This window comes from Carassius carassius, chromosome 47, assembly GCF_963082965.1.
Source record: "Carassius carassius chromosome 47, fCarCar2.1, whole genome shotgun sequence".
Lineage (NCBI taxonomy): Eukaryota > Metazoa > Chordata > Actinopteri > Cypriniformes > Cyprinidae > Carassius > Carassius carassius.
Window position 1 is genome coordinate 4,055,580 of NC_081801.1, and position 23,003 is coordinate 4,078,582.

General features: G+C 40.5%; 2 protein-coding genes across 3 annotated transcripts; both read right to left on the reverse strand.

Moving 5' to 3' along the window:
• Positions 1-355: 355 nt before the first annotated feature.
• LOC132130770 (proteinase-activated receptor 1-like) lies at positions 356-22,122 on the reverse strand. 2 transcript variants are annotated; one of them, XM_059542572.1, is made up of 4 exons: positions 21,914-22,122; positions 19,565-19,660; positions 19,364-19,439; positions 356-1,429 (listed from the first exon to the last, which is right to left on the reverse strand). In XM_059542572.1, exons 1-4 carry the CDS (start codon positions 21,975-21,977, stop codon positions 406-408), a joined length of 1,260 nt encoding a protein of 419 aa, XP_059398555.1. In that variant the 5' UTR covers positions 21,978-22,122; the 3' UTR covers positions 356-405. The 2 variants fall into 2 exon arrangements, with proteins under 2 accessions (XP_059398555.1, XP_059398554.1); XM_059542571.1 differs by having other exon boundaries at positions 19,565-19,656; positions 21,910-22,122.
• Positions 18,329-19,357, reverse strand: LOC132130772 (proteinase-activated receptor 1-like). The gene has a single exon (XM_059542573.1). It carries the CDS (start codon positions 19,321-19,323, stop codon positions 18,355-18,357), a length of 969 nt encoding a protein of 322 aa, XP_059398556.1. The 5' UTR covers positions 19,324-19,357; the 3' UTR covers positions 18,329-18,354.
• Positions 22,123-23,003: the final 881 nt, after the last annotated feature.

Sequence of the window (23,003 nt, forward strand, 5' to 3'; positions counted from 1 at the left end):
CTATGGACTACGATTTCACTACTAGATTGTGGAAAAAAGACCTTATTTTACATATCAATTACATTTTCGAGTGTGCAGCAACATTGCTGAATAATGACAGTGTAAACTTACAATCACGGAGTACAGATATTTACAAACAGAAGTCTTAACAGTATTATAGCAAAAGCAACCCCCTGAAGTTTATATCAAAGACAGTGTGAAAAAAATTACATGTGGCATTAAAAAGTAGGGGAAGTACAACCTTAAGTTTTGCAAAAGACATCTATGATTAGGCAACAGTTACACATCCCTTCTGCTTTTGAACAGACAAATGCAACAAGTACTGTAGAAGCATTTTAACAATTGATGCAAGATATATATCATATAATATATTGAAAATGCAATTTATGGAAACCACATACTTGATCAGTTTTTTTCACACTTTACCAAAAGCCTGTCTTTAGTGACATCTGTGGATTTTGTCTGTGTATTACATGGTGATGTTGTTTTTTCTCTCCTAAACACAGAGCTGATCTTCTGTCTGCTCTGAGACGAGCCGTAGTAGTACAGCAGAGGGTCCAGAAAAACACTTGTGCTCCCCAAACACACAGCCAACAGGTAAGCTGAATATGATGAATCTCCCTGGCCCCTGTTGTTGCTAGTAGCTAAAAGATAACAGTGGTACCACAGGAAACCATTGGTTGGAGCAAAGCACAACACAAACTCAGTCAGCACGGCGATAGCCATAATCACAGCTCTCCTTCGGCTGCCTGAAGATGAGGGTGATGTAGCTAAAAGATCAGACTTTACACGGAGCGCATATATGATGGTGGAGTAGCTCACTAAGGTGATGATTAGTGGCACAAAGAAGTAGAGGCAGGACAGAATGAAGAACAGGTACACATAATACATTACTGTAGGGTAATTTTGGCTTAGCACATCATGGCACGTGATCCCCACATTTTCAATCTTAACTGTTTGTCTCACTAAGAGAAGTGGCACCGTACCAACGATCGCCAGCAGCCAGACCAGCACACATATGTATGTGGCTTTCCTTGTGCTCCTCCAGGTCAGAGAGGTGATGGGAAACACCACGGCCAGCAGCCTGTCCACACTCATGCACATCATCAGCAGTATGGAGCAGTACATGTAGCAGTAGTAAGCTGCACTGATCACACGACACGCCGCCTCACCGAACACCCAATCTGAAGCATTCAGCTGGTAGTGGATCTTCAGAGGCAGCAGCAGAGTGAAGAGCAGGTCCACACACGCCAGGTGAGACATGTAGATCACAGCTGGTTTCTTCTCTCGAATCTTACAGGTGAACGTCACCAAGGCCAAAGCATTCAGGGGCAAACTAATGAAGATGATGAAGATGTAGAATGAGGGCATGATGCGTGTGACCATTGGGCCTTTGAGGAAGTCAACAGCCTCTTTTGAGATGGACAATCTGTCATCACTGCTCTCATTCATAAGAGTGCCTAAAAACCCACCTGGACCAGTGAAACTGTTGTCATTACCTGTAACCAACACAAAACACCACAAGGAAAGTTATCATACTAATACCAGACAATAACAAAATCAACTTTAACACATGAACAGCTACATTGAATGATTCAAGGAATGGTGTGGTTTGATAATTAAGTCACTGCGCCCAGAATTTTATGAGAAGGTGATTTTGTATGCATTTGTACAATGTGAATCATATAAAAACATAGCATTATTACAAAAAAAGGTTAAGTGTGCACCCCTAAACATAACTGTCAATGGTTATAGTTAGTAATTGCTATGAGATTGTGTTGCATATTCTGTTGATGAAGAGTTCAGATTAATGATGTTTTTGTTGCAAGACGGCAAAACACAGCCAGAATCTTTAATCAACACAAAAGACCATGAAAGCTCACATAATACCATCAGACAGTAATTATGAGGACACATTTGCAAAAAGGCTTTGATGGAGTTTATGTATTATTAAAGTAATTGAAATTCAAGCTTCAGGATATTTATAGTGCATAAATACATTTTATGATGCTTATGAGGGATGAGAAATAAAATATGACACAGCAATTTGCAGTTAAATGAAATATTCACCACTGAAAGAAACCATGAATAATCTAATTTCTATCCCCCACATCTTTATTATATACAGCACAGTGTTTGTCAACTGAAACTAACATTAAACTATTAAAAATATTTTTTGTTACTGAAATGAAACTGGAATAAATTAAAATCTAAATATAAGATATAAACTTAGAAATTTGACTGAAATTTAAGTTGAACTGTGAAAATAAATGAATAAACTGGAAAAAAAACCTAAAGATAAATATAGATATAATAAAAAAAACACAGATCACAGTTGGTTTCTTCTCTACAATCCTTCAGGTGAACTTCAAGTACAATGCATTCAGGGGCAAACTAATGAGATGAAGGTGTAGAACGAGGGCATGATGCGTCTGACCATCAAGCATTCAAGGAAATCAATAGCCTCGTCTGAGATACCAAATGTGTTCAAGACATGTGGTTTCATTGTCTATTTCTACATTTAGATGATATCGCAGACAGGCTTGAAAAAAACTTGTATTTTTCCATACAAATCTATGGAAGTAGGAGAGCTACATGTACAGTAACTAAACCTGTAACAATAACTCCAAAAGTGAAAGTTCTTGTGAGGCACATCAGATAAAAACTTTTATAAAGACTTTAAGTGAAATAAACAATGGTCATTGAACGGCACAGTGGCAAGAAGACAGAGAATACAAATAGAGTAGTTTGTTGAAGATGTAACAGGTGTAACCAATGATTGCTGATGAGACCATCAGAGGATTATGGAGAATGAAGTCCTGGATAAATGTGGCAGAAGGCTGGGATTGAGTGCCCTCTAGTGGACAACCAGGGGACCCCAGCATGTGATCAGAACAACAAGGACAATCAAAGGCTAGACATATGTATAAACTCTGCCATGTAGAGGATTTCTTAACACAGTTTCAGTGTTAAAGGGTAAAATGGAAATTTTGTCTGTATTTACTCACCCTCACATGGTAAACAACAACAACATACAAACAACATCAATTTAAGCTCATAAAGCATTGTTAAACCAATCAATATGAATTTGTTTTCTGTATGTTGAGATTCAGTTGTGGACAATAATTGGAGGGACAGAAACTTCTCAGGGGCAGAGGGGCAGTATTTCAAATACACGTTTTTGTATTTTAAATTCTTTGAAAAAAAAACATCACATGTAGTTTGCATTTAAACATTTAATCTGAGTATTTTTAAATTTTCAAAAAAAAAAAAATAGAATAGACTAATAGACTGCTGATTTCCTAAAGGAATTGACTATATTTCAAATACTATTTTGTATTTAAATACCTTTGTAAAAAGTCAAATGTATTTTATATTTAAATACATTAATCTTAGTACGTTTTTACTTGATAAAGGTAATCAGAAGTCTAATAAAGATTGGCAAAAACTATTTGATTTATTTTGAAACTACAAAAATACTAAGATTAAATTAATTTCTATACAAAATAGTATATTTTGAAATACTGCCCATCCCTTGTTACAGTATACATTTTTTATTTTGTGATTATCTACCTGGTGTGTAAATAGAGATCATCAGATATCTGCGTTGAAGACTTGTTGTCATCAGTTGGCTCATCAGTCTGTTCAAAGCTGCTTTCAGTAACGTTACGGAAGTTCTAAGCGGCCATGCATTATAATTTTTTCCCTTTTTGTTTTCTCGTTATGACGACTTAATTTTCTCTTTGTCTCGACATAACAAAAGTCGTTTTCTCGTTATAACGACTTATTTTTCTCGTTATCTCGACATAACGAAAGTTTGTTTTCTCGTTATAACGACAAGACAGTTTTACTGTTGCTATAGTAACGAACTCAACTTTGACAGGCATCTGATGGACAACCATTTAGGCGCTATTACTGTAGCATATATTTCAGCAAGGTAATAACGTCTACAATACTGTACATAAATAAAGGCCGATCAATCACTGTTGATTGTTCCAGAGACAGTACACCAAACGTTTTGTTTTTGTAATTAACATGTTTAACACCGCGAACACAGACGGAGTGCCTTTAGAAGGAAGCAGAACTATTCTAAGATCTTGAGCTGCTTGGATTAAACTCACTTTTAATTTTCCATTTATTTGAAATAAAATTATATATAATTTGTAATTTTTATTAGTCATTATATGCTGTGGCAGATATCATGTGCGTTACAAGCTTCTGTTTGAAAAGATCGTTCATGTGCAGTGTATGTGTGTGGGTGCAGAAAAAAACGATTACAACATTATAGAACAAAACTGAATTAAATTAGCCTATGCATTTTACATATAAATCACATTTCTCATCAATATGGTTAACAATAAAGATTAATAATAAGGAAAAAAGCACATCACAAATAGCCTACATCGTTAAATCCTGTCCTACTGTAGATACACAGAACATTTCCGCTTATTAACTACCTAATCATGTGCCAAGAAGCACAAATAAAGATATGGGTGCAAACAGAATACAGTGACATCAACCTTGGTTTTGATAAGCAGTTATTTTATGACCCAGAACGTGTTGGTGAAACTCATGCATCTAGCAAGAACTTAATACATTAATCATGTTGATTAAAGCATTTAACATTTATGAATTAATTAAATGTCAGTAATGAACAAGACTGCACAAATTATAGCGATCACGAGGAAGGTCCGCGTACAGTAAAGTGGACATTGTACAACACCCCATCAGTTATAGCTACTCAGTTCTATAGTGCCACCTGCTGGCGCAGTTTTGTAACTTATTAGAGAAAATAAAGTCGTTATAACGAGAAAACGACTTTCGTTATGTCGAGATAACGAGAAAATTAAGTCGTTATAACGAGAAAACGACTTTCGTTATGTCAAGATAATGAGAAAATAAAGTCGTTATAACGAGAAAACAAAAAGGAAAAAAATTATAAAGCATGGCCGCTTAGAACTTCCCTATTTCAGAGCTCTCTGCAACCAAACATGTCAAAACACCATCGGTGAAAACACACAAGCTACTAGACAATTTTCTACATTTGCAAAGAAGCCTTTACAATGTCAAGCTTTGTAACGAAGGCTACGCTTAAAGATGATAAGGGCTGATTTTGATTGCAGTGAACCAGGTGTGTCGGTCAGAACACCACAGAGAGAAGCATCAATTTGAACTGATTTTATTTTCACTGGTATGAAATATTAACAGGAGAGGGAGTCAGCCTTTACATGAGCATTAGAGTTTGAGCTAAACAGTGCAGTGGACTGTGGAGGGCTCCCTTGACGGCCTGCAGAGAGAATGGATCCTAGCTTTGCTTGACCCTGAAGCTGATGGCCGATAAACATGTAAGGATTGAAAGGGACAATGACCCAATGCGTGAGCAGGTTGAGCACATTTAGTGGAGACTTAGATTTAGTAGGTGCACAGTCAGTGAGTCCTGCTTTAATTGACGTAGAACTGGCTCATAAGTGGGCTAAATACTCATTAACAGACGTAGACGTGTTTGGCATGCTCGTAGTTGAGATGTAGATGTACATTATTATGAGTGTGTGGTTTCTCTGCAACACACAAAGAGCAATACTCAAATAACAGCAACATTAGTACAAATAATCATCATTCACATACTGACTATAGGCTGCTCCCTTCAGACAATGACAATGATCCATAAACACCTGATATAACATTTCCATCACATTTACTTTCACTATTTATCTACATTATTTACTAAAACATTATTAACATTATAATTCTGAACTTTGAAGATCCACACATAAGTTATAATAGCTGGCACGGATTAGTTAACATTGCCATGTAACACTATACAGCCGATCACTGCCTCATTACAAATAACGAGCATCAATCAACATTGAAGGAGTAAAGTACTCACTCGTTATAGGACGCACACAAACACAATAAACATCTAATCAGAGTGATGCACGTCTTCAGCCATTCCTGAATGCGGCAAACTGATTTCGGACAGCTGCTGAGGTAATCTGCTGTTCGCGCCGTACTGAATGAACAGTGTCTCTTCCGGTTGCTCGCGCCACAGACTTTCATAATAAGAGTCTCACTAGAGTAGCGCAATAGTGCTCTGACATTATCATAAGTGGCCTTTTGCACAGCCGCCCCCAAATTGCGTGCAATTTGCTCACGTAAAAGGCTCATCCTTAATTTGAAGTCGTTAGAGGGCATTCCTCATCCTCCTCAGCAGCTGGGATGACTGGAAGAGTAATAAGCCGGGCAACTGGCCGGGTGTACACTTTATCTTTGACTTGCACATCCGCGGAACGTACATGACCATCTGCACTCTGATGTACTTTAACCACCCTACCAACTGGCCAAAGTGCCCTGGGAAACTGGGGGTCAACCAACAGGACTACTGAATCCACTGTCAGATCAGCTGGGGCACCATGCCACTTCTGCCTGGATTGGAGGGTTGGCAGGTAGTACCTGATGAACCTTGCCCAGAAGTGATCTGCTATAACATGGCAGTGTCGCCATCTCCGCCGGCTTAGACCCTCGCTCTTAGGGTAGACAACTGGAGGTAACGCTCCATCCAGCCGCCCCATCAAGAGGACATTAGGAGTCACGGCATCCAAGTCAGCAACACTGGATGAGGTATAGCCCAAAGGTTTGGTATTCAGTATTGCCTCTACCTCCAGTAAGGTAGTATGTAGTACCTCCTCAGAAATAGGTTGAACTCCTAGGACTGTATATAACGCAGTCTTGACAGACTTGATCTCCCTCTCCCACGTTCCCCCGAAGTGAGGAGCTGCAGGAGGATTGAAGCGGAAATCAATCTTCTGCTTGGCTAGGAGTCGTTGGAGGTCGGCGGACATGCTGTCAAAAGACTCACGGAGCTCCTTCTCTCCTGCCTTAAAATTGGTTCCCTGGTCGGAGAAGAGTTCAGCTGGAGTCCCTCTGCGTGCAATGAACCGCCTGAGGCTCATCAGGAAAGAGTCTGCGTCCATACTGTGCAAGATGTCCAGATGCACTGCCCGAGTGGTCAGACACTTATAGATGATACCCCATCTCTTTTCGGAGCGTCGTCCTAATTTGACTTGAAATGGTCCAAAGCAGTCGACGCCCGTGGAGTAAAACGGCGGTTTGTATAAGCGTAGGCGGGCCACAGGTAGGTCGGCCATTTTAGGGACTAGCGGCTTAGATTTCCATCTTCGGCACTCCTCGCACTGGTGTTGCACCCTCCGAACTGCCTCCCTGCCACGGAGAATGCAGAAGACCCTGCGCAACTCTGCGAATACCCGCTCAGGACCCGGATGACAGAGACGAGCATCGTAGTCCTGGATAAGGAGTTTTGTTGCTGGATGCGAGGGGTCCAGGACAATAGGATGTTTGGATCCAGGGTCTAACCATTCGGCACGTCGGAGTCTTCCTCCAACTCTTATGATTCCCTCTTCAGGATCCAGCTCCGGGGACAGGGTAAGGAGATGACTACTACGAAGTACGGCTTTCCCTGCCTTTAGGTGACGCAACTCCTCCGGAAAGCACTCAGTCTGAACTCTCCTGAAGATAGTCGTCTCTGCTTGCCTGTAGTCCGCTGCTTTCAAGGACTCATCTCGGTCGCCCGCCCCGTGTGCCTCCTGCGCTACGGACTCAACCATATCCTTCCAGGACTTGAATGACTGGCCCAGGTTGGTCTCCTGTCTATCTGCCCTAGATATCACACCACACAAAGCAGACTTCTTGTACTCTGTGATATCCTCTTCTGGTGTATCTCCAGGTGAGGATGGCCATTCAGCGGGACTCTTGAGGAGGAAAGACGGCCCTTGGCTCCAGCGGGTAGGCACAGCTAATTCTGCCAGGGTCTTCCCACGGGTCACATCATCTGCTGGGTTCTGCGCGGAGTCTACATAGCACCAGGTACTCTCTCCTGTAAGCTCCTGGATCTCGGAGATACGAGTGCCCACAAAGACCTTAAAGCGACATGACTCCGACTGCAACCACGTCAACACTGTTGTTGAATCACTCCAGAGGACTGTCTGATCCGTTTTCAACGTCAGTTCTCTCTCTAACGTCTTTGCCAACTGGGCCGCTGTCAAGGCACCACAGAGCTCGAGGCGGGGAATGGAATGCTGTCGCCGGGGTGCTACCCTGGACCTAGCTGCCAGGAATGCCAGGTGAACCCGTCCCTGGGTATCCTCTGTTCTCAGATAAGAGACGGATCCGTAGGCCCTTTCCGAGGCGTCACTGAACACGTGGATTTGTCTGGAAGCAACCATCTGACCGGTTAGAGCGGGAGTATAGTGTCGGGGTAATGAGATGTGTGACAGCAGGTGTAACTCTGATTCCCACTCCTTCCATGCCCTCTGCAGATCTTGAGGGATAAGTGGGTCATCCCAGTTGCGTGGCTTGTCCCACATGCTCTGGACGATCATCTTGGCGCGAGTCGTGTAAGGTGCAATGAAGCCCAAGGGATCATATTGTCGGGCGAGCACCTTGTAAACATTCCTCATTGTGAGTGCTCCATACTCTAGAGGTCGGCTCTTGTAACCCAAGGTATCTGTCTCCCAGTGCCAGCTAAGTCCGAGGGCTGGTTCCGAAAGTCCAGGTTCATCGTGTGAAAGCCATCGCTCCATGCTGTCGGACCTCGCCTCTGCAGGTAGGTGCCTGAGGACATCAGGTATGTTGCAGGCCCACTGCCTAATCTCAAACCCTCCAGATGCTAGCACTTCCCTGAGCCGGTCCACCAGCTCCTTAGCTTCCTCTGCTGTTTGCACACTCTGAAGACAGTTGTCCACATAGAAACAGTGCTCCACTGAATGCCTGACTCCTTCTCCTGGACCCCCATGATCTCTTGCATGCTTCTGGAGAGCGAAAGTGGCGCAACACGGTGAACACGCAGTGCCAAAGGGTAAGACCTGCCACTCGAAAACATCAGGGGGGTTTTCACGCTTCATGTCCCTCCAGATAAACCTTAGGAGCGACCGATCTTCTGGTAAGAGCTGAACCTGGTGGAACATGCCTCTGATGTCACCACTGACTGCTACTGCATGTTCTCTGAAGCGTAGTAGAACGCCCAGAAGAGAGGCTCCCAATATTGGTCCAGGAAGGAGGGTATCATTGAGGCTTAGACCTCGGAACGGGAAGGAGCAGTTGAAGACCAAACGACTCTTTCCGTTATGGCACACTAAATGGTGGGGTATATACCATGACTCATCTGTGGTTGAGACTTCACTGAGGTCAATCTTCTTGACTGCTCCCGTCTCCACCAACTTGTGGATCGCAGCACAGTACTCATCGGCTCGTAGGGGGTCCCGGGCCAAGCGTCTCTCCAGACTTCTGAGGCTGGGTAGGACGGCTTCCTTGGGAGCTTGGAGAGGGGGAATGTCTCGCTTCCGTAGTAGAGGTGTGGCATATCTGTGGATGCCTGCGACCTGTACTCGCCTCGTCTTAGCCTCTAGGAGCTCCACTGCTTCCTTATCCTGCTTTGACCTCATTGCCAGTTTACCACTCTGGTATGGCAAGGTATCCATCTTCCAAAGCTTTTCCACATTCTGCATCAGCTCTGTCATCTGGGGTGAGACACTAGTGAAGAGACACTGCTGGGTGCTCGGGGCCCATTGTGTAAGGTGTGCAGGTCCTTGAAGGGTCCATCCCAGTCTTGTGCGAATGGCTGCTGGACCTCCAGGAGGGCCCATTCTCACCGGCTCAACAGGGGTAAGTAGATGGGGGTAATCCGCACCAATTAACACGAGCGGCTTGACTTGATCGAATGTCTCGAGGGGAAGATCTGCCAGGTGCTTGTACTTCCTCTTCAAGCTGGCGATGGGGTAGGAGTGGTCCGCTAAACCCAAGCGTTGAGAAGTGAAGGCCTCCACTATCCGAAATGTTCTCTTTGGATTGGCGGAGGAGGAGATCTTGAACGAGACAGCAGCTCCCTTCAGAGTTTGGACTTCCTGCCTAATCGTGCGGAGAGCAAGGTCCTCAGGCTTCTTCTGTAAGCCCAATTTATCAACTGCCTCGGGGAGGAGCATTGTGCGCTCAGAACCATCGTCTAGAACTGCGTAAGTGTCTAGTGTCCTGTCCCTGTTGCGCAGGATAACTCTGACGACTTTCAGCAGAACACGTGAGTGGGCCGATGGTCTGTCTAAGTAGAGAACCTCTGTACTAGTGCTAACCAGACAACTTTCAGCCTTTGGCGGCTCAGCTTTGGGGCGTGCATTGGCGTCATGCAATACTCTCAGATGCTTTCCTTGACATACCTCGCAGAGTTTCTTGAGGTCACATTGCGCTGCCTGATGTGCTCTCCCGCATCTCCAACATCTCTTATTAACCCTGATCCACTCTATGACCTCCTCTTTGGTGAGTCTCTGAATAGCTGGACACTTATTCAAGAAGTGTTCTGCGCCCTCACAGTATGGACAATAGGGTTTTGATTTGCTCTTCCATTTTGGCACAGATAAGCTCTGACTCTCTTGTCTCAAACCTCGGTTCGACGGACAGCTCTCTGCTCCGTGAAGCACTGTAGCTGCTGGCTTGCTGCGTCGCTTTTCGACTCGGTAGCCTGGCGGCCCCTGGGAACGGATGTCTGAAGGGTTATCGTAACCTTGGCACCACGACTCGTACCGAAGCCATTCCGCCAGGTCGAGCAGTGTGTGAGTGTGTCCGGGACGATAGAACATCTGACGCCTGAAGTTTGCTCTCATCTCCATTGGAAGCTTGGTGAGGAGTCGGGCCACATGTGAGCCACATCTAAGCTCGACTTCTCCATCTGGGCCCAGTGTCTGTAGCATACCCACAAGTGATTGCACATGCAGGGAGAACTTCTCAAAAGCAGATACATCTCCTCTTCTGATCTCAGGTGAATCCATCACTGCAGCGATCCTCTGCAAGGCCACATGGTGCGGCTGACCGAACTTCTCTGTCAAGGCTACCATGGTGTCAGTGTATGGCCTAGGCGAGTTAATAAAGGAGTCGGCAATGAGACAGGCCTCTTCAAGTTTTACGTGATCCACCAGAATCTGGTACTTGAAAAGCTCGGTAGCGTCGGTAGGTAACAGGTTTGTTAGGGCTAGTTTAAGCCGAGAGAACTCCATCGGGTCCTTATGGACGAAGAAAGGAATTCTTGGTGCTGGCCCCCTGTACTCTCCTCCTCCCAAAGTTGCCGATACTGGCGAGAACTGCCTGCCTCGAGTGGGATGAGGTTGGCTTGTATAAGGCCTGGCTGGGTACTGCCTTGAGGATCCCGCATCCGGGCGATACATACTGGGCTGCGGACGTGAGATGGGCATGTAAGGTTCTGGCCCTGGGGTGTAGGAACGGACATTGTGCTGATCAGGACCTCGTCTAGGCTGAGGGGGGTTTAAGCTACGAGGAGTAGAATGTGGCCGAGTATGGGCTGTGACGCTGGAAGTCACACTGTCCCTCATTAGCTGTAACTCGCTCATCATTCGGTCTATGGCGGTGACCATATGTTGCTCCTCGGCAACCGCAAACGGTGGAGGGTATTCAAACGAAGGCCATGGTGGAGGTGGCAGTCCATCATCAAACTCATCCTCCACTAACGCTAATGAGTCACCTGGTAATGGATGAGGTGGCACTGGCCATTGCTCTGAGGACGGATCTGGCTGCGCTGCTACTACCACTCTGGCTGAGGCTGTTAACTCACACGTATCCCTTCTATCTTCATGAGGTGAGGCTAAACTGTACTGCCTGTTCTCTCGATGTAGCATGCTCTGCCCTGCTCCCTCTTCACTGTAGGGTGGATGGGTATGTTGCCATCCTAAGCTGCTGTCATGAAAGCTCTCCTCAGAGCTGGAGGTGAAATCATCCTGTACATCGGGTTGCATACTCCACTTCACATGAGGCTGTGAACTCCACTCATCCTCTCTAGGCGTGTGTGGTACAGGGCTGACATGTGGTGGGCCGCATATCTTCGGTCGCACTGCACTGACCTCATAATCCTTCAAATATGATGGCGGTCTTATTTGACGTTTGGGCCGAGTAACCCATGGTGCTTCATCACTCTGCTGCATACTCCCAGCACAGCTGCAATCCGGCTCGAAGGACCACAAATGTAACGAAGGCTACGCTTAAAGATGATAAGGGCTGATTTTGATTGCAGTGAACCAGGTGTGTCGGTCAGAACACCACAGAGAGAAGCATCAATTTGAACTGATTTTATTTTCACTGGTATGAAATATTAACAGGAGAGGGAGTCAGCCTTTACATGAGCATTAGAGTTTGAGCTAAACAGTGCAGTGGACTGTGGAGGGCTCCCTTGACGGCCTGCAGAGAGAATGGATCCTAGCTTTGCTTGACCCTGAAGCTGATGGCCGATAAACATGTAAGGATTGAAAGGGACAATGACCCAATGCGTGAGCAGGTTGAGCACATTTAGTGGAGACTTAGATTTAGTAGGTGCACAGTCAGTGAGTCCTGCTTTAATTGACGTAGAACTGGCTCATAAGTGGGCTAAATACTCATTAACAGACGTAGACGTGTTTGGCATGCTCGTAGTTGAGATGTAGATGTACATTATTATGAGTGTGTGGTTTCTCTGCAACACACAAAGAGCAATACTCAAATAACAGCAACATTAGTACAAATAATCATCATTCACATACTGACTATAGGTTGCTCCCTTCAGACAATGACAATGATCCATAAACACCTGATATAACATTTCCATCACATTTACTTTCACTATTTATCTACATTATTTACTAAAACATTATTAACATTATAATTCTGAACTTTGAAGATCCACACATAAGTTATAATAGCTGGCACGGATTAGTTAACATTGCCATGTAACACTATACAGCCGATCACTGCCTCATTACAAATAACGAGCATCAATCAACATTGAAGGAGTAAAGTACTCACTCGTTATAGGACGCACACAAACACAAGAAACATCTAATCAGAGTGATGCACGTCTTCAGCCATTCCTGAATGCGGCAAACTGATTTCGGACAGCTGCTGAGGTAATCTGCTGTTCGCGCCGTACTGAATGAACAGTGTCTCTTCCGGTTGCTCGCGCCACAGACTTTCATAATAAGAGTCTCACTAGAGTAGCGCAATAGTGCTCTGACATTATCATAAGTGGCCTTTTGCACAAGCTTAAACATCTCTGTTAGCAGCCCATCTCTTAGCTGTTGGATCACTTTTAATTTCAGGCAGATTCTTTAATGATTCTGAAGACAGAAACAAAAACTCATAAGACATGCAGACTCACAGAAAGCATTACAAAGACTCCAGTGTTCACAGGAATTGACTAGATGTGACCTAAATGCAATGAAAGCTCTTTATGTAAAATATAATATGAATAAAGTGGCATAACAGCAACACTTTAATTTGTGGATATCAGTGCATTGTAAATAATTCATATGAAACTCTAGCATGTATAAAACATTCAAATAGCATGCAGTACTTGCGGGACATTCAAAGGGATAGTTTACCCCCAAAAAAAAAAAAAAAAATTCTGAAGATATTTTTAAGATTGTTGGTAATCTGACAGTTACTGTTGACTTGCCTTGTATGGACAAAAATTATGACATTTCTCATAATATCTTCTTTTATTTTTCCTAGAAGCAAGAAAGCATGTTTGGAACAACATGAGGCTGAGTAAAGTTTGAAATACATTTTATTTTTTTGTAAACTATCCTTTAAGTGCAGTTTAACCTTGCTGAATTTAAATGTCAGTTTAAATTAGTTGTTTACACTTGTTTTTGTAGAAGCACACCTACAGTATATTAACCTGTATACATAGAAAAAAATGTATATGTTTTTTTTTTTTGTATGGTGGCAATATGGTACTTGAATTTAATATGGTAATTGGTGTACCATAAAAAAACCATATGAAAATGAAGCCAATTTAAAAAAAAAAATAGCATAGTAAATGAAAATGATACCATAGTATATGAAAAATGAAGCCAAAATCAAACACAAAACAAGCTTAAACATATAATATGATAAGGTCAAGGTTTCATCTGCACAGTTAAACACCGTCAAAAGACTGTAATTAAAAGGCAAACTTCTGTCATGCACAGCTGCACTCGTACTTACCGTTAAAGTTGGCAGTATTTGCATGCAGAAGTGCAAAGGAAAACAAGATAGTTTTGACCCCCATGAATACCGACCAGGGTTCACTTTCAAACTGTAGATGAATCTCAGTGCAGACAGTGCTTCTTCACTCTCCGAGTGCTCAGTCTCTTCTGTGAGGAGAGTCTTGGATTTAGATATGATGACATCACTGGACCCTCCACCCTTCACTGAGCCTATATTTATTGCTATTCATTGCTACAACCTACAGAGCGAATGAGAAATCCAGCTTTAATTGACAGACATCACAGCTCCAAATGAGAGATAAACAAATCATGGTTTATTTTGGTATTTTCCCTAAAGCTCCAATATTATTTCATTATATAATGCCTTGATGTGCCTAAAAGCCTGCCTTCATACAGTATTAAATATTTTCAGTTTATTTGGCTGAAAAACAACTTCTGTCATTTTTGTAGTTTATATCAGCAATATATGTACATTCATTTGTAATCCATTTTTGTTGTTGTTCACAGGCTACCCACACGCATCTTGATAAACCTTCTTCATTGTTTATGATGCATTGGTTTTTAACTAAATATTACACTATTCAGTGCACTTTTGCTGTATTTTGACTGTTTTCTAAAATAAGACGTTGATGAAATGAGAACTCTCATGTTTTGTTTTGTTTTATTTTATTTTTTTACATTTATACAAATTTTTTAAGTACAGTAGATTATAAAAAGGGGAAGTTACACTCATCAGCATTGCAACATAATGCATGTTTACTATTGCAAAAGAAAACATGACTATACAAACTTTACAAACACCTTCATTTTTGAGATACAAACTAAAGGGATTTTAATAAAAATACAATGTTTTCAAATTTTAAAGACACAGTATGATTGTATATATGCTATAGGTTATATTATTGTGCACAGACAAATATTAAAAATATACATATCAATGCAGTCATTTAAAACTGGCAATTGAAAACACTGAACCAGTAAACCAGCAATTATCTGACTATACATTTTTAAATTAATCTTTAGAACAAAACAATAACCATCATATCCCAGCTTAAAGTGTTCAGCTTTAAGAGGTTTTAGTTTGACTGTTTGTGTTTGTTGGTGTAGTTGTGCCTTTTGTCTTCTTCCAGCAAATCAGAGAGCTGATCTGCTCTTTGCACTGAGTTGAGCCATAGTAGTATAACAGAGGGTCCAGAAAAACACAAACATGTAGCCATCAGGTATTATTTCCCCTCCTCACCGCTGCCTCTGGTGGCTAAACAAACACATTGGTACAGCTGGATGCCATTGGTTGGTGCAAAGCACATAACAAACCCATCAGCACAGCTAGTCATAATCACAGCTCTCATTCGCTTGTTTGTGGGTGATGTTGCCAAACAATCAGACTTTACACAGAGCACATATGTAATGGTGGAGTAGCTAACTAAGGTGAAGCCCAGTGGCAAGAAGAAGTGCAGGCAAGAGAGGATGAGAACAAGTACACACACAGCTGTGTGTGATACAGTGTTCATTTAAAAAAAAAATTATTTCGTTTTAGTCATAGTCTTTTGTACGGTGGCCGAGACAGCTCAACACGCTGCAACTTAAGAAAACACATGCAAATTGAAAAAACATCAGCAAGTGAAGAAAACATCTTCATCAGTTTGACAACACAAGTGTTGCAAATCATCACAACACATGCATATAACGAAACGCGCTGCAAAATCATCACAACACATGCATATAACGAAACGCGCTGCAAATCCTTCACAACACATGCATATAACGAAACGCGCTGCAAATCCTTCACAACACATGCATATAACGAAACGAGCTGCAAATCATCACAACACATGCATATAACGAAACGAGCTGCAAATCATCACAACACATGCATATAACGAAACGCGCTGCAAATCCTTCACAACACATGCATATAACGAAACGAGCTGCAAATCATCACAACACATGCATATAACGAAACGAGCTGCAAATCATCACAACACATGCATATAACGAAACGCGCTGCAAATCCTTCACAACACATGCATATAACGAAACGCGCTGCAAATCCTTCACAACACATGCATATAACGAAACGCGCTGCAAATCCTTCACAACACATGCATATAACGAAACGAGCTGCAAATCATCACAACACATGCATATAACGAAACGAGCTGCAAATCATCACAACACATGCATATAACGAAACGCGCTGCAAATCCTTCACAACACATGCATATAACGAAATGCGCTGCAAATCCTTCACAACACATGCATAAAACGAAACGAGCTGCAAATCATCACAACACATGCATATAACGAAACGCGCTGCAAATCCTTCACAACACATGCATATAACGAAACGCGCTGCAAATCCTTCACAACACATGCATATAACGAAACGCGCTGCAAATCCTTCACAACACATGCATATAACGAAACGCGCTGCAAATCCTTCACAACACATGCATATAACGAAACGCGCTGCAAATCCTTCACAACACATGCATATAACGAAACGCGCTGCAAATCCTTCACAACACATGCATATAACGAAACGAGCTGCAAATCATCACAACACATGCATATAACGAAACGAGCTGCAAATCATCACAACACATGCATATAACGAAACGCGCTGCAAATCCTTCACAACACATGCATATAACGAAATGCGCTGCAAATCCTTCACAACACATGCATAAAACGAAACGAGCTGCAAATCATCACAACACATGCATATAACGAAACGCGCTGCAAATCCTTCACAACACATGCATATAACGAAACGAGCTGCAAATCCTTCACAACACATGCATATAACGAAACGCGCTGCAAATCCTTCACAACACATGCATATAACGAAACGCGCTGCAAATCCTTCACAACACATGCATATAACGAAACGCGCTGCAAATCATAACCACACATGCATATAACGAAACGCGCTGCAAATCATCACCACACATGCATATTATTAGCCTAAATAAGCTGAATAATTACATGATTAAATGTAAAATGTTAAGATGGCAAACTTTAATATTCTCAACTAAATATAATTTCAAGGTTAATAAAAATAAATTTGCAATGCTTCATTAATTGTTTCTTAATGTGTATGTGCTGTGAGGATTTGCAGTGTTTCTTAATTTATATGTGTTGTGAAGTATTTGCAGCGCGTTTCGTTGTATGCATGTGTTGTGAAGGATTTGCAGCGCATTTGGTTGTATGCATGTGTTGTGATGATTTGCAGAGCGTTTCGTTATATGCATGTTGTGATGCTTTGCAACACTTGTGTTGTCAAACTGATGAAGATGTTTTCTTCACTTGCTGATGTTTTTTCAATTTGCATGTGTTTTCTTAAGTTGCAGTGTGTTGAGCTGTCTCGGCCACCGTACGTTTGACTAAAATGCCATTTAGTTTTAGTCATATATTAGTCATAAATCTACAGTAAATTTAGTCGGCTAAAATCTAATGGGTTACAATGCAATTATTAAGCATTTCTCTACAATTTCTAAATTCATTATATAGGTTTAATGATTTATCATAATAGACAGATTTAACTGTAGTGACACACAACATGCCTTTATGTTAAAATTAAATAAAACCACTTCTCACAAAGATCAAGAAGATGTTCTTCCAGATTAATGAAATACCAATGGTTATACAGACTAATTATGCATACTTTATAGCAACTTGTTTATCATATTCTTCATTCTTTCAAGCAGACATATTTATTTCTATAAATACATTTAGATTCATCTTTAGGGCTACTAAATTTCTTCAGTCAAGAGCAGTGTGTGATTTTCTGTCTTTCTTTTGTTGCTTGATTAACATAAATTATTATATATATTACACTCTTCGCAAATTTTTTTTTTTTTTTCCCTCCACGAAGAAATCTTTACATGGACTACTATTTCACTAGTTTATTTAAAAAATCAAGACCTCATTTCTTTGAAAATCATTTGACCTTCCCTCAATTTACATATCAATGCTTTTCCAGTTCTCAGCAACATTACTGAAGAATGACTACAATCATTGTAAACTACAATCACAGAGTACAGATATTTACATATAGAAGTCTTAACAATATAATAGCAAAAACAACCTGCTGAGGTCTGAGTCAAAGATCGTGTGAAATAAAAATTACGTGACATTAAAAAATAGGGAAGTAAAACCATATCTAAGTTTTACAAAATACATTTATGACTAGGCAACTGTTACATGTCCCTTCTGTTTTTGATCAGACAAACTCAACAAGTGGTAGCATTTTAACAATTGATGCAAGAATTTCATTATAATATATCAAAAATGCAATTTATGGAAACCAAATACATGATCAGTTTTTTTCACACATTACCAGAAGCCTGGTTTTAGTGACATCTGTGGATTTTGTCTGTGTGTTACACGATGAGGTTGTTTTTTCCCTCCTAAACACAGAGCTGATCTTCTGTCTGCTCTGAGACGAGCCGTAGTAGTACAGCAGAGGGTCCAGAAAAACACTTGTGCTCCCCAAACACACAGCCAACAGGTAAGCTGAATATGATGAATCTCCCTCCCCCTCGTCGTTTCCAGTAGCTAAAAGATAACAGTGGTACCACAGGATGCAATTGGATGGAGCAAAGCACAACACAAACTCAGTCAGCACGGCGATAGCCATAATCACAGCTCTCCTTCGGCTGCCTGAAGATGAGGGTGATGTAGCTAAGAGATCAGACTTTACACTGAGCACATATATGATAATGGAGTAGCTCACTAAGGTGATAATTAGTGGCACAAAGAAGTAGAGGCAGGTGAGGATGAAGGACAGGTACATGTACAGCTTGTAATGGATCAGCACATCATGACAGGTGGTGCCCACATCATTGACAATGAATGTTTGTCTTATTGAGAGAAGTGGCACCGTACCAACGATCGCCAGCAGCCAGACCAGCACACATATGTATGTGGCTTTCCTTGTGCTCCTCCAGGTCAGAGAGGTGATGGGAAACACCACGGCCAGCAGCCTGTCCACACTCATGCACATCATCAGCAGTATGGAGCAGTACATGTAGCAGTAGTAAGCTGCACTGATCACACGACACGCCGCCTCACCGAACACCCAATCTGAAGCGTTCAGCTGGTAGTGGATCTTCAGAGGCAGCAGCAGAGTGAAGAGCAGGTCCACACACGCCAGGTGAGACATGTAGATCACAGCTGGTTTCTTCTCTCGAATCTTACAGGTGAATGTTAAAAAGGCCAAAGCATTCAGGGGCAAACCAATGAAGATGATGACGATATAGAACAACGGCATGATGCGTGTGACCATTGGGCCTTTGAGAAAATCAACAGCCTCGTCTGAGATGGACAATGAGGAGTTAAGCTTTGCTTGGTCCAGAGTAGAAATATTGTCTGTTATAGCAGCAAAACTGCCAACACAGTTGACTGCAGATGAACATACAAAAGCACATCACTATTATTGAAAGTTACCAGGGCTATGTGGTTATGACAGGATGTTATGCAGGCAATTTTCAACTATTCAGTGTAAAGAGATGCTTCAGAAAAAGTACCTGGTGCTCCTGAACCAAATTCATGAAACTTCTGTTTTGAAGACTTCTTGTCATCATTTGGTTCATCCGTCTGTTCAAAGTTACTCACAGAGCTTTCTGCAACCAAACAGGCCAAAACACCAGTGAAAACACACAACCTACTAAAGAGAACTGGGTCTCATTTGCTAAGTGGCCTTGATTATGACGTTAAGCTAGTTAATTTTCTATTAGCACTATTAGCAGCCCATCTCTAAATTGGATCTCTATTCACTTCATGCAGATTATGTAATGATTCTGAGGGGAAACAGACTCTTAAGACATGCAGGTACAGTATATAGAAAGCATTGCTAAGAGTGCATGTAGTTACCTTACTTTTTTTGCACAAATATAATAGAAAGGAAAAGAGTTTTGAGCTCCATTAGCATTGATCAGATCTAACTGTATACTTTACAGTCATTAAATGTAAGGTCGTTGTTTTCAAATAACCTCAACTAAATACATAAGCTAATAAGCTAGTTTCAGTTATTTTTATGATGAGAATGTACTGCAGTCATATGCATCAGTATTTCTGAGACCATCTGCAATAGCTCTGTCCTGCCAAATACATGTGACTACAACACAAACACAGAATCACTTTTGTTGCTACCTTAATTGTTTCTTCACTCAGGATGTAGAGACACACAGAATTAACTGATTATTTCTCTTAACATTCTACAAATTAATTTGAATATTTCTATGTTTTGTAGTAATCAAGAGAAGTATGATCTCTGAAGGAATGGCAGTTACTCAGACACCTGTGAACACAGAGCAGTGGTTGGAGTTCAAGACAGTGGACATCATCTTTGTTATATTTATCTGACTGGACTAGCAAGAAGCATTAGAGCCAATGAGAAAGTAAGTTCAAGTAAAATGTCTGCATTGACCGTTTCACCAAGTTATTTTCTGCAGTAAATGCATGGAATATTAACTGAAGAGACATGATCAACAGCAAGCTTTGGATCTACTGAATGTTTATTTTTCAAACATTTTATTGCGTGTGCACTGTTATTTTTCTGTATAGTGATGACTGGTGAAAAGTGTTTATTAATTTACTTTAATGTATAGTTAACCAGAATTCTGTCCATTATGTTTTACCAAATCTCTGACTTCTGCAGAACTCAAAAGAAGATACTTTGAAGAATGCTGGTAATCAAACCCAAGAAATTTGTCAGGTATGAGCAATATGAAGGGGAGTAAATGATTTTCATTTTTTGGGTGAACTCTCTTTAATTAGCATGCTATACTAAATATGAATTATGCTGGGGATAGCCACATTTTGTGTCATTACAGTTAGTGCTGTAAATAGTCTGCCAAACAACAGGTTCATTGCTACAACATACATTTAATGTAGTTCACGTTGATGCCTTTACGTTAGAACTTTACTAATAGATACTTGTAAAATATTTGCTCTTTACATGTGCAGAAATGAAAGCTTCCAAATAAAGATGTAACTGGATTAAGATGTGGAAAGACATGTTACACCACCGCAACCATAAATCCTGAGCGATTTGGAAATAGGCAACAACCAAGAAAAAAGTACTCATTGTTTCACTCAAAAATTATCCATGGTAATAGTTGTAAATTATTAGATAAAGTACACAATGTGTTTAATTTTAAGTTTTGGTGTCTCTTTAAAATAAGGTATCATTAAACATTAGTAAATTTTGAAATTAACATGAAATAGCAATGAGCAATACTTTGTTACAAGCATTCATCTTTGATACTGTTAAAAAATCAACAACTGTTCTTTGTTAGTTCATGTTAGCTCAGATCAATTAATGTCAACAGGCACAACGTTTGTAACCTTATTATAAATTGTAAAGTGTCACCTTAGTGTTTAATGTTTATACTTGTTCAATTTTAGTATCCAAGAATAAATAGATGCAAAGGTAATTTCGTTAAATGTTATGTATACTTTCTATATAACTTCTAAATATACATTTTATTTTTGCTGTAATTGCATAGTATTGTAAAGTGTTGTGTAATTTTTATTTCTCACGCCAATTTAATCAAGTGTGTTCTTTACTTTAAAAATGCATTCATCATAATGAGATGTTTATATCTATATAATTAAAATGAAAGTAAACGTTTTATCTGCATATCAATTTTAAATTAAAGATTAATCTGGGATAAACCCATTGCCTGGTTTGTCTAACAATGCCTTGGATGCAACATCTATTGGATTTTTTAATTGGCTTTGATTTTACCTTAACTTTTTTTTTCTTCGTTTCTTTCTTTTCTTCTTTTAACATCGCATCTGATAACATAATCTAACATAACATATGGTCCAGCTTTTTTCATGAATGTTGAAGTGACGTAGGCTATACTTACCATTAAAGGTGGCAATGCATGTATGTGCGATTACAACTAAAAACAATAATGTTTTGATCCCCATGATGATTTGCTTTCCAACTCCAGATTTTTACTCCAAAATCTCTAGTCAGATAGAGTCAGTCGTACTAGCGGAATCTTTTCTCTGAATCAGATGAACCGGTTGAACCGAGCCGAGCACAGCTGTTCAGTCAGTCTGCCAAGATGATGAAAAACTGAAGTAGATCACTACCATTGTAAACCAAAATATCTAAAAAAAAAAAAAACAAAAAAAAAAAAAAGGTACACGCCTGCTGAGGTCAGACGGAACGCGCTCAGCTAATAACAGCATGTCTCATAAACGACTCATTTAAAACGAATGATTCGTTTGACTGTTGCTGCTTCAAAAGCAGATCATACCGGTGTAATGAGACCCATGCGGCATTAAGTCCCAGTGGTGAAAATATTACTAATACAGTTTTGGATGCAGGTAGTCCAATTTGTTTCAATAAACAGCATTCTATTATTATTATTATTATCATTATTTATTTGTATTTTTTAAACAAAATAGAACACAGTTAACATTTAACTAGGCTTGCATTACGTAATGACGTAAATGTGTTGAATAGGTTCCTTGAAACGAACTTTTAAAAAGAACCATTTTTTATTTTTATTGTTATCCTACAAAATTAGTACAAACATATTCATATCGCAACAAATATAAAAATATGCAAAATGGCATTGAAAAAAAACGTGTACACAAATATGTAAAGAAAAATATATATGCCAGGGGTGCAAATGTAAAACATTTAATTAACCAAATTTAAGTGACGTAGTTCTTGATAATTCTTTTCAGCATTTTTGTTTCTAATATTGTATAAATATAAGGCTACCTTACAGTTACATTTATTTTATAAAATTATTGAAATTTGTCTTAGCTTTAGCCCATTTCTTTACAAGAATGATGAAATACAAGTAAAATGATTAGTTGTGTAAGAAAAGAGATTATAATTTTAGAATCAATGGTATCTTAATAAAAAAGGTTACATCATACATTTCAATTTGAATGTTTCGAAGATCCTAGAAATGAAGTTAGAGACATATAAATAAT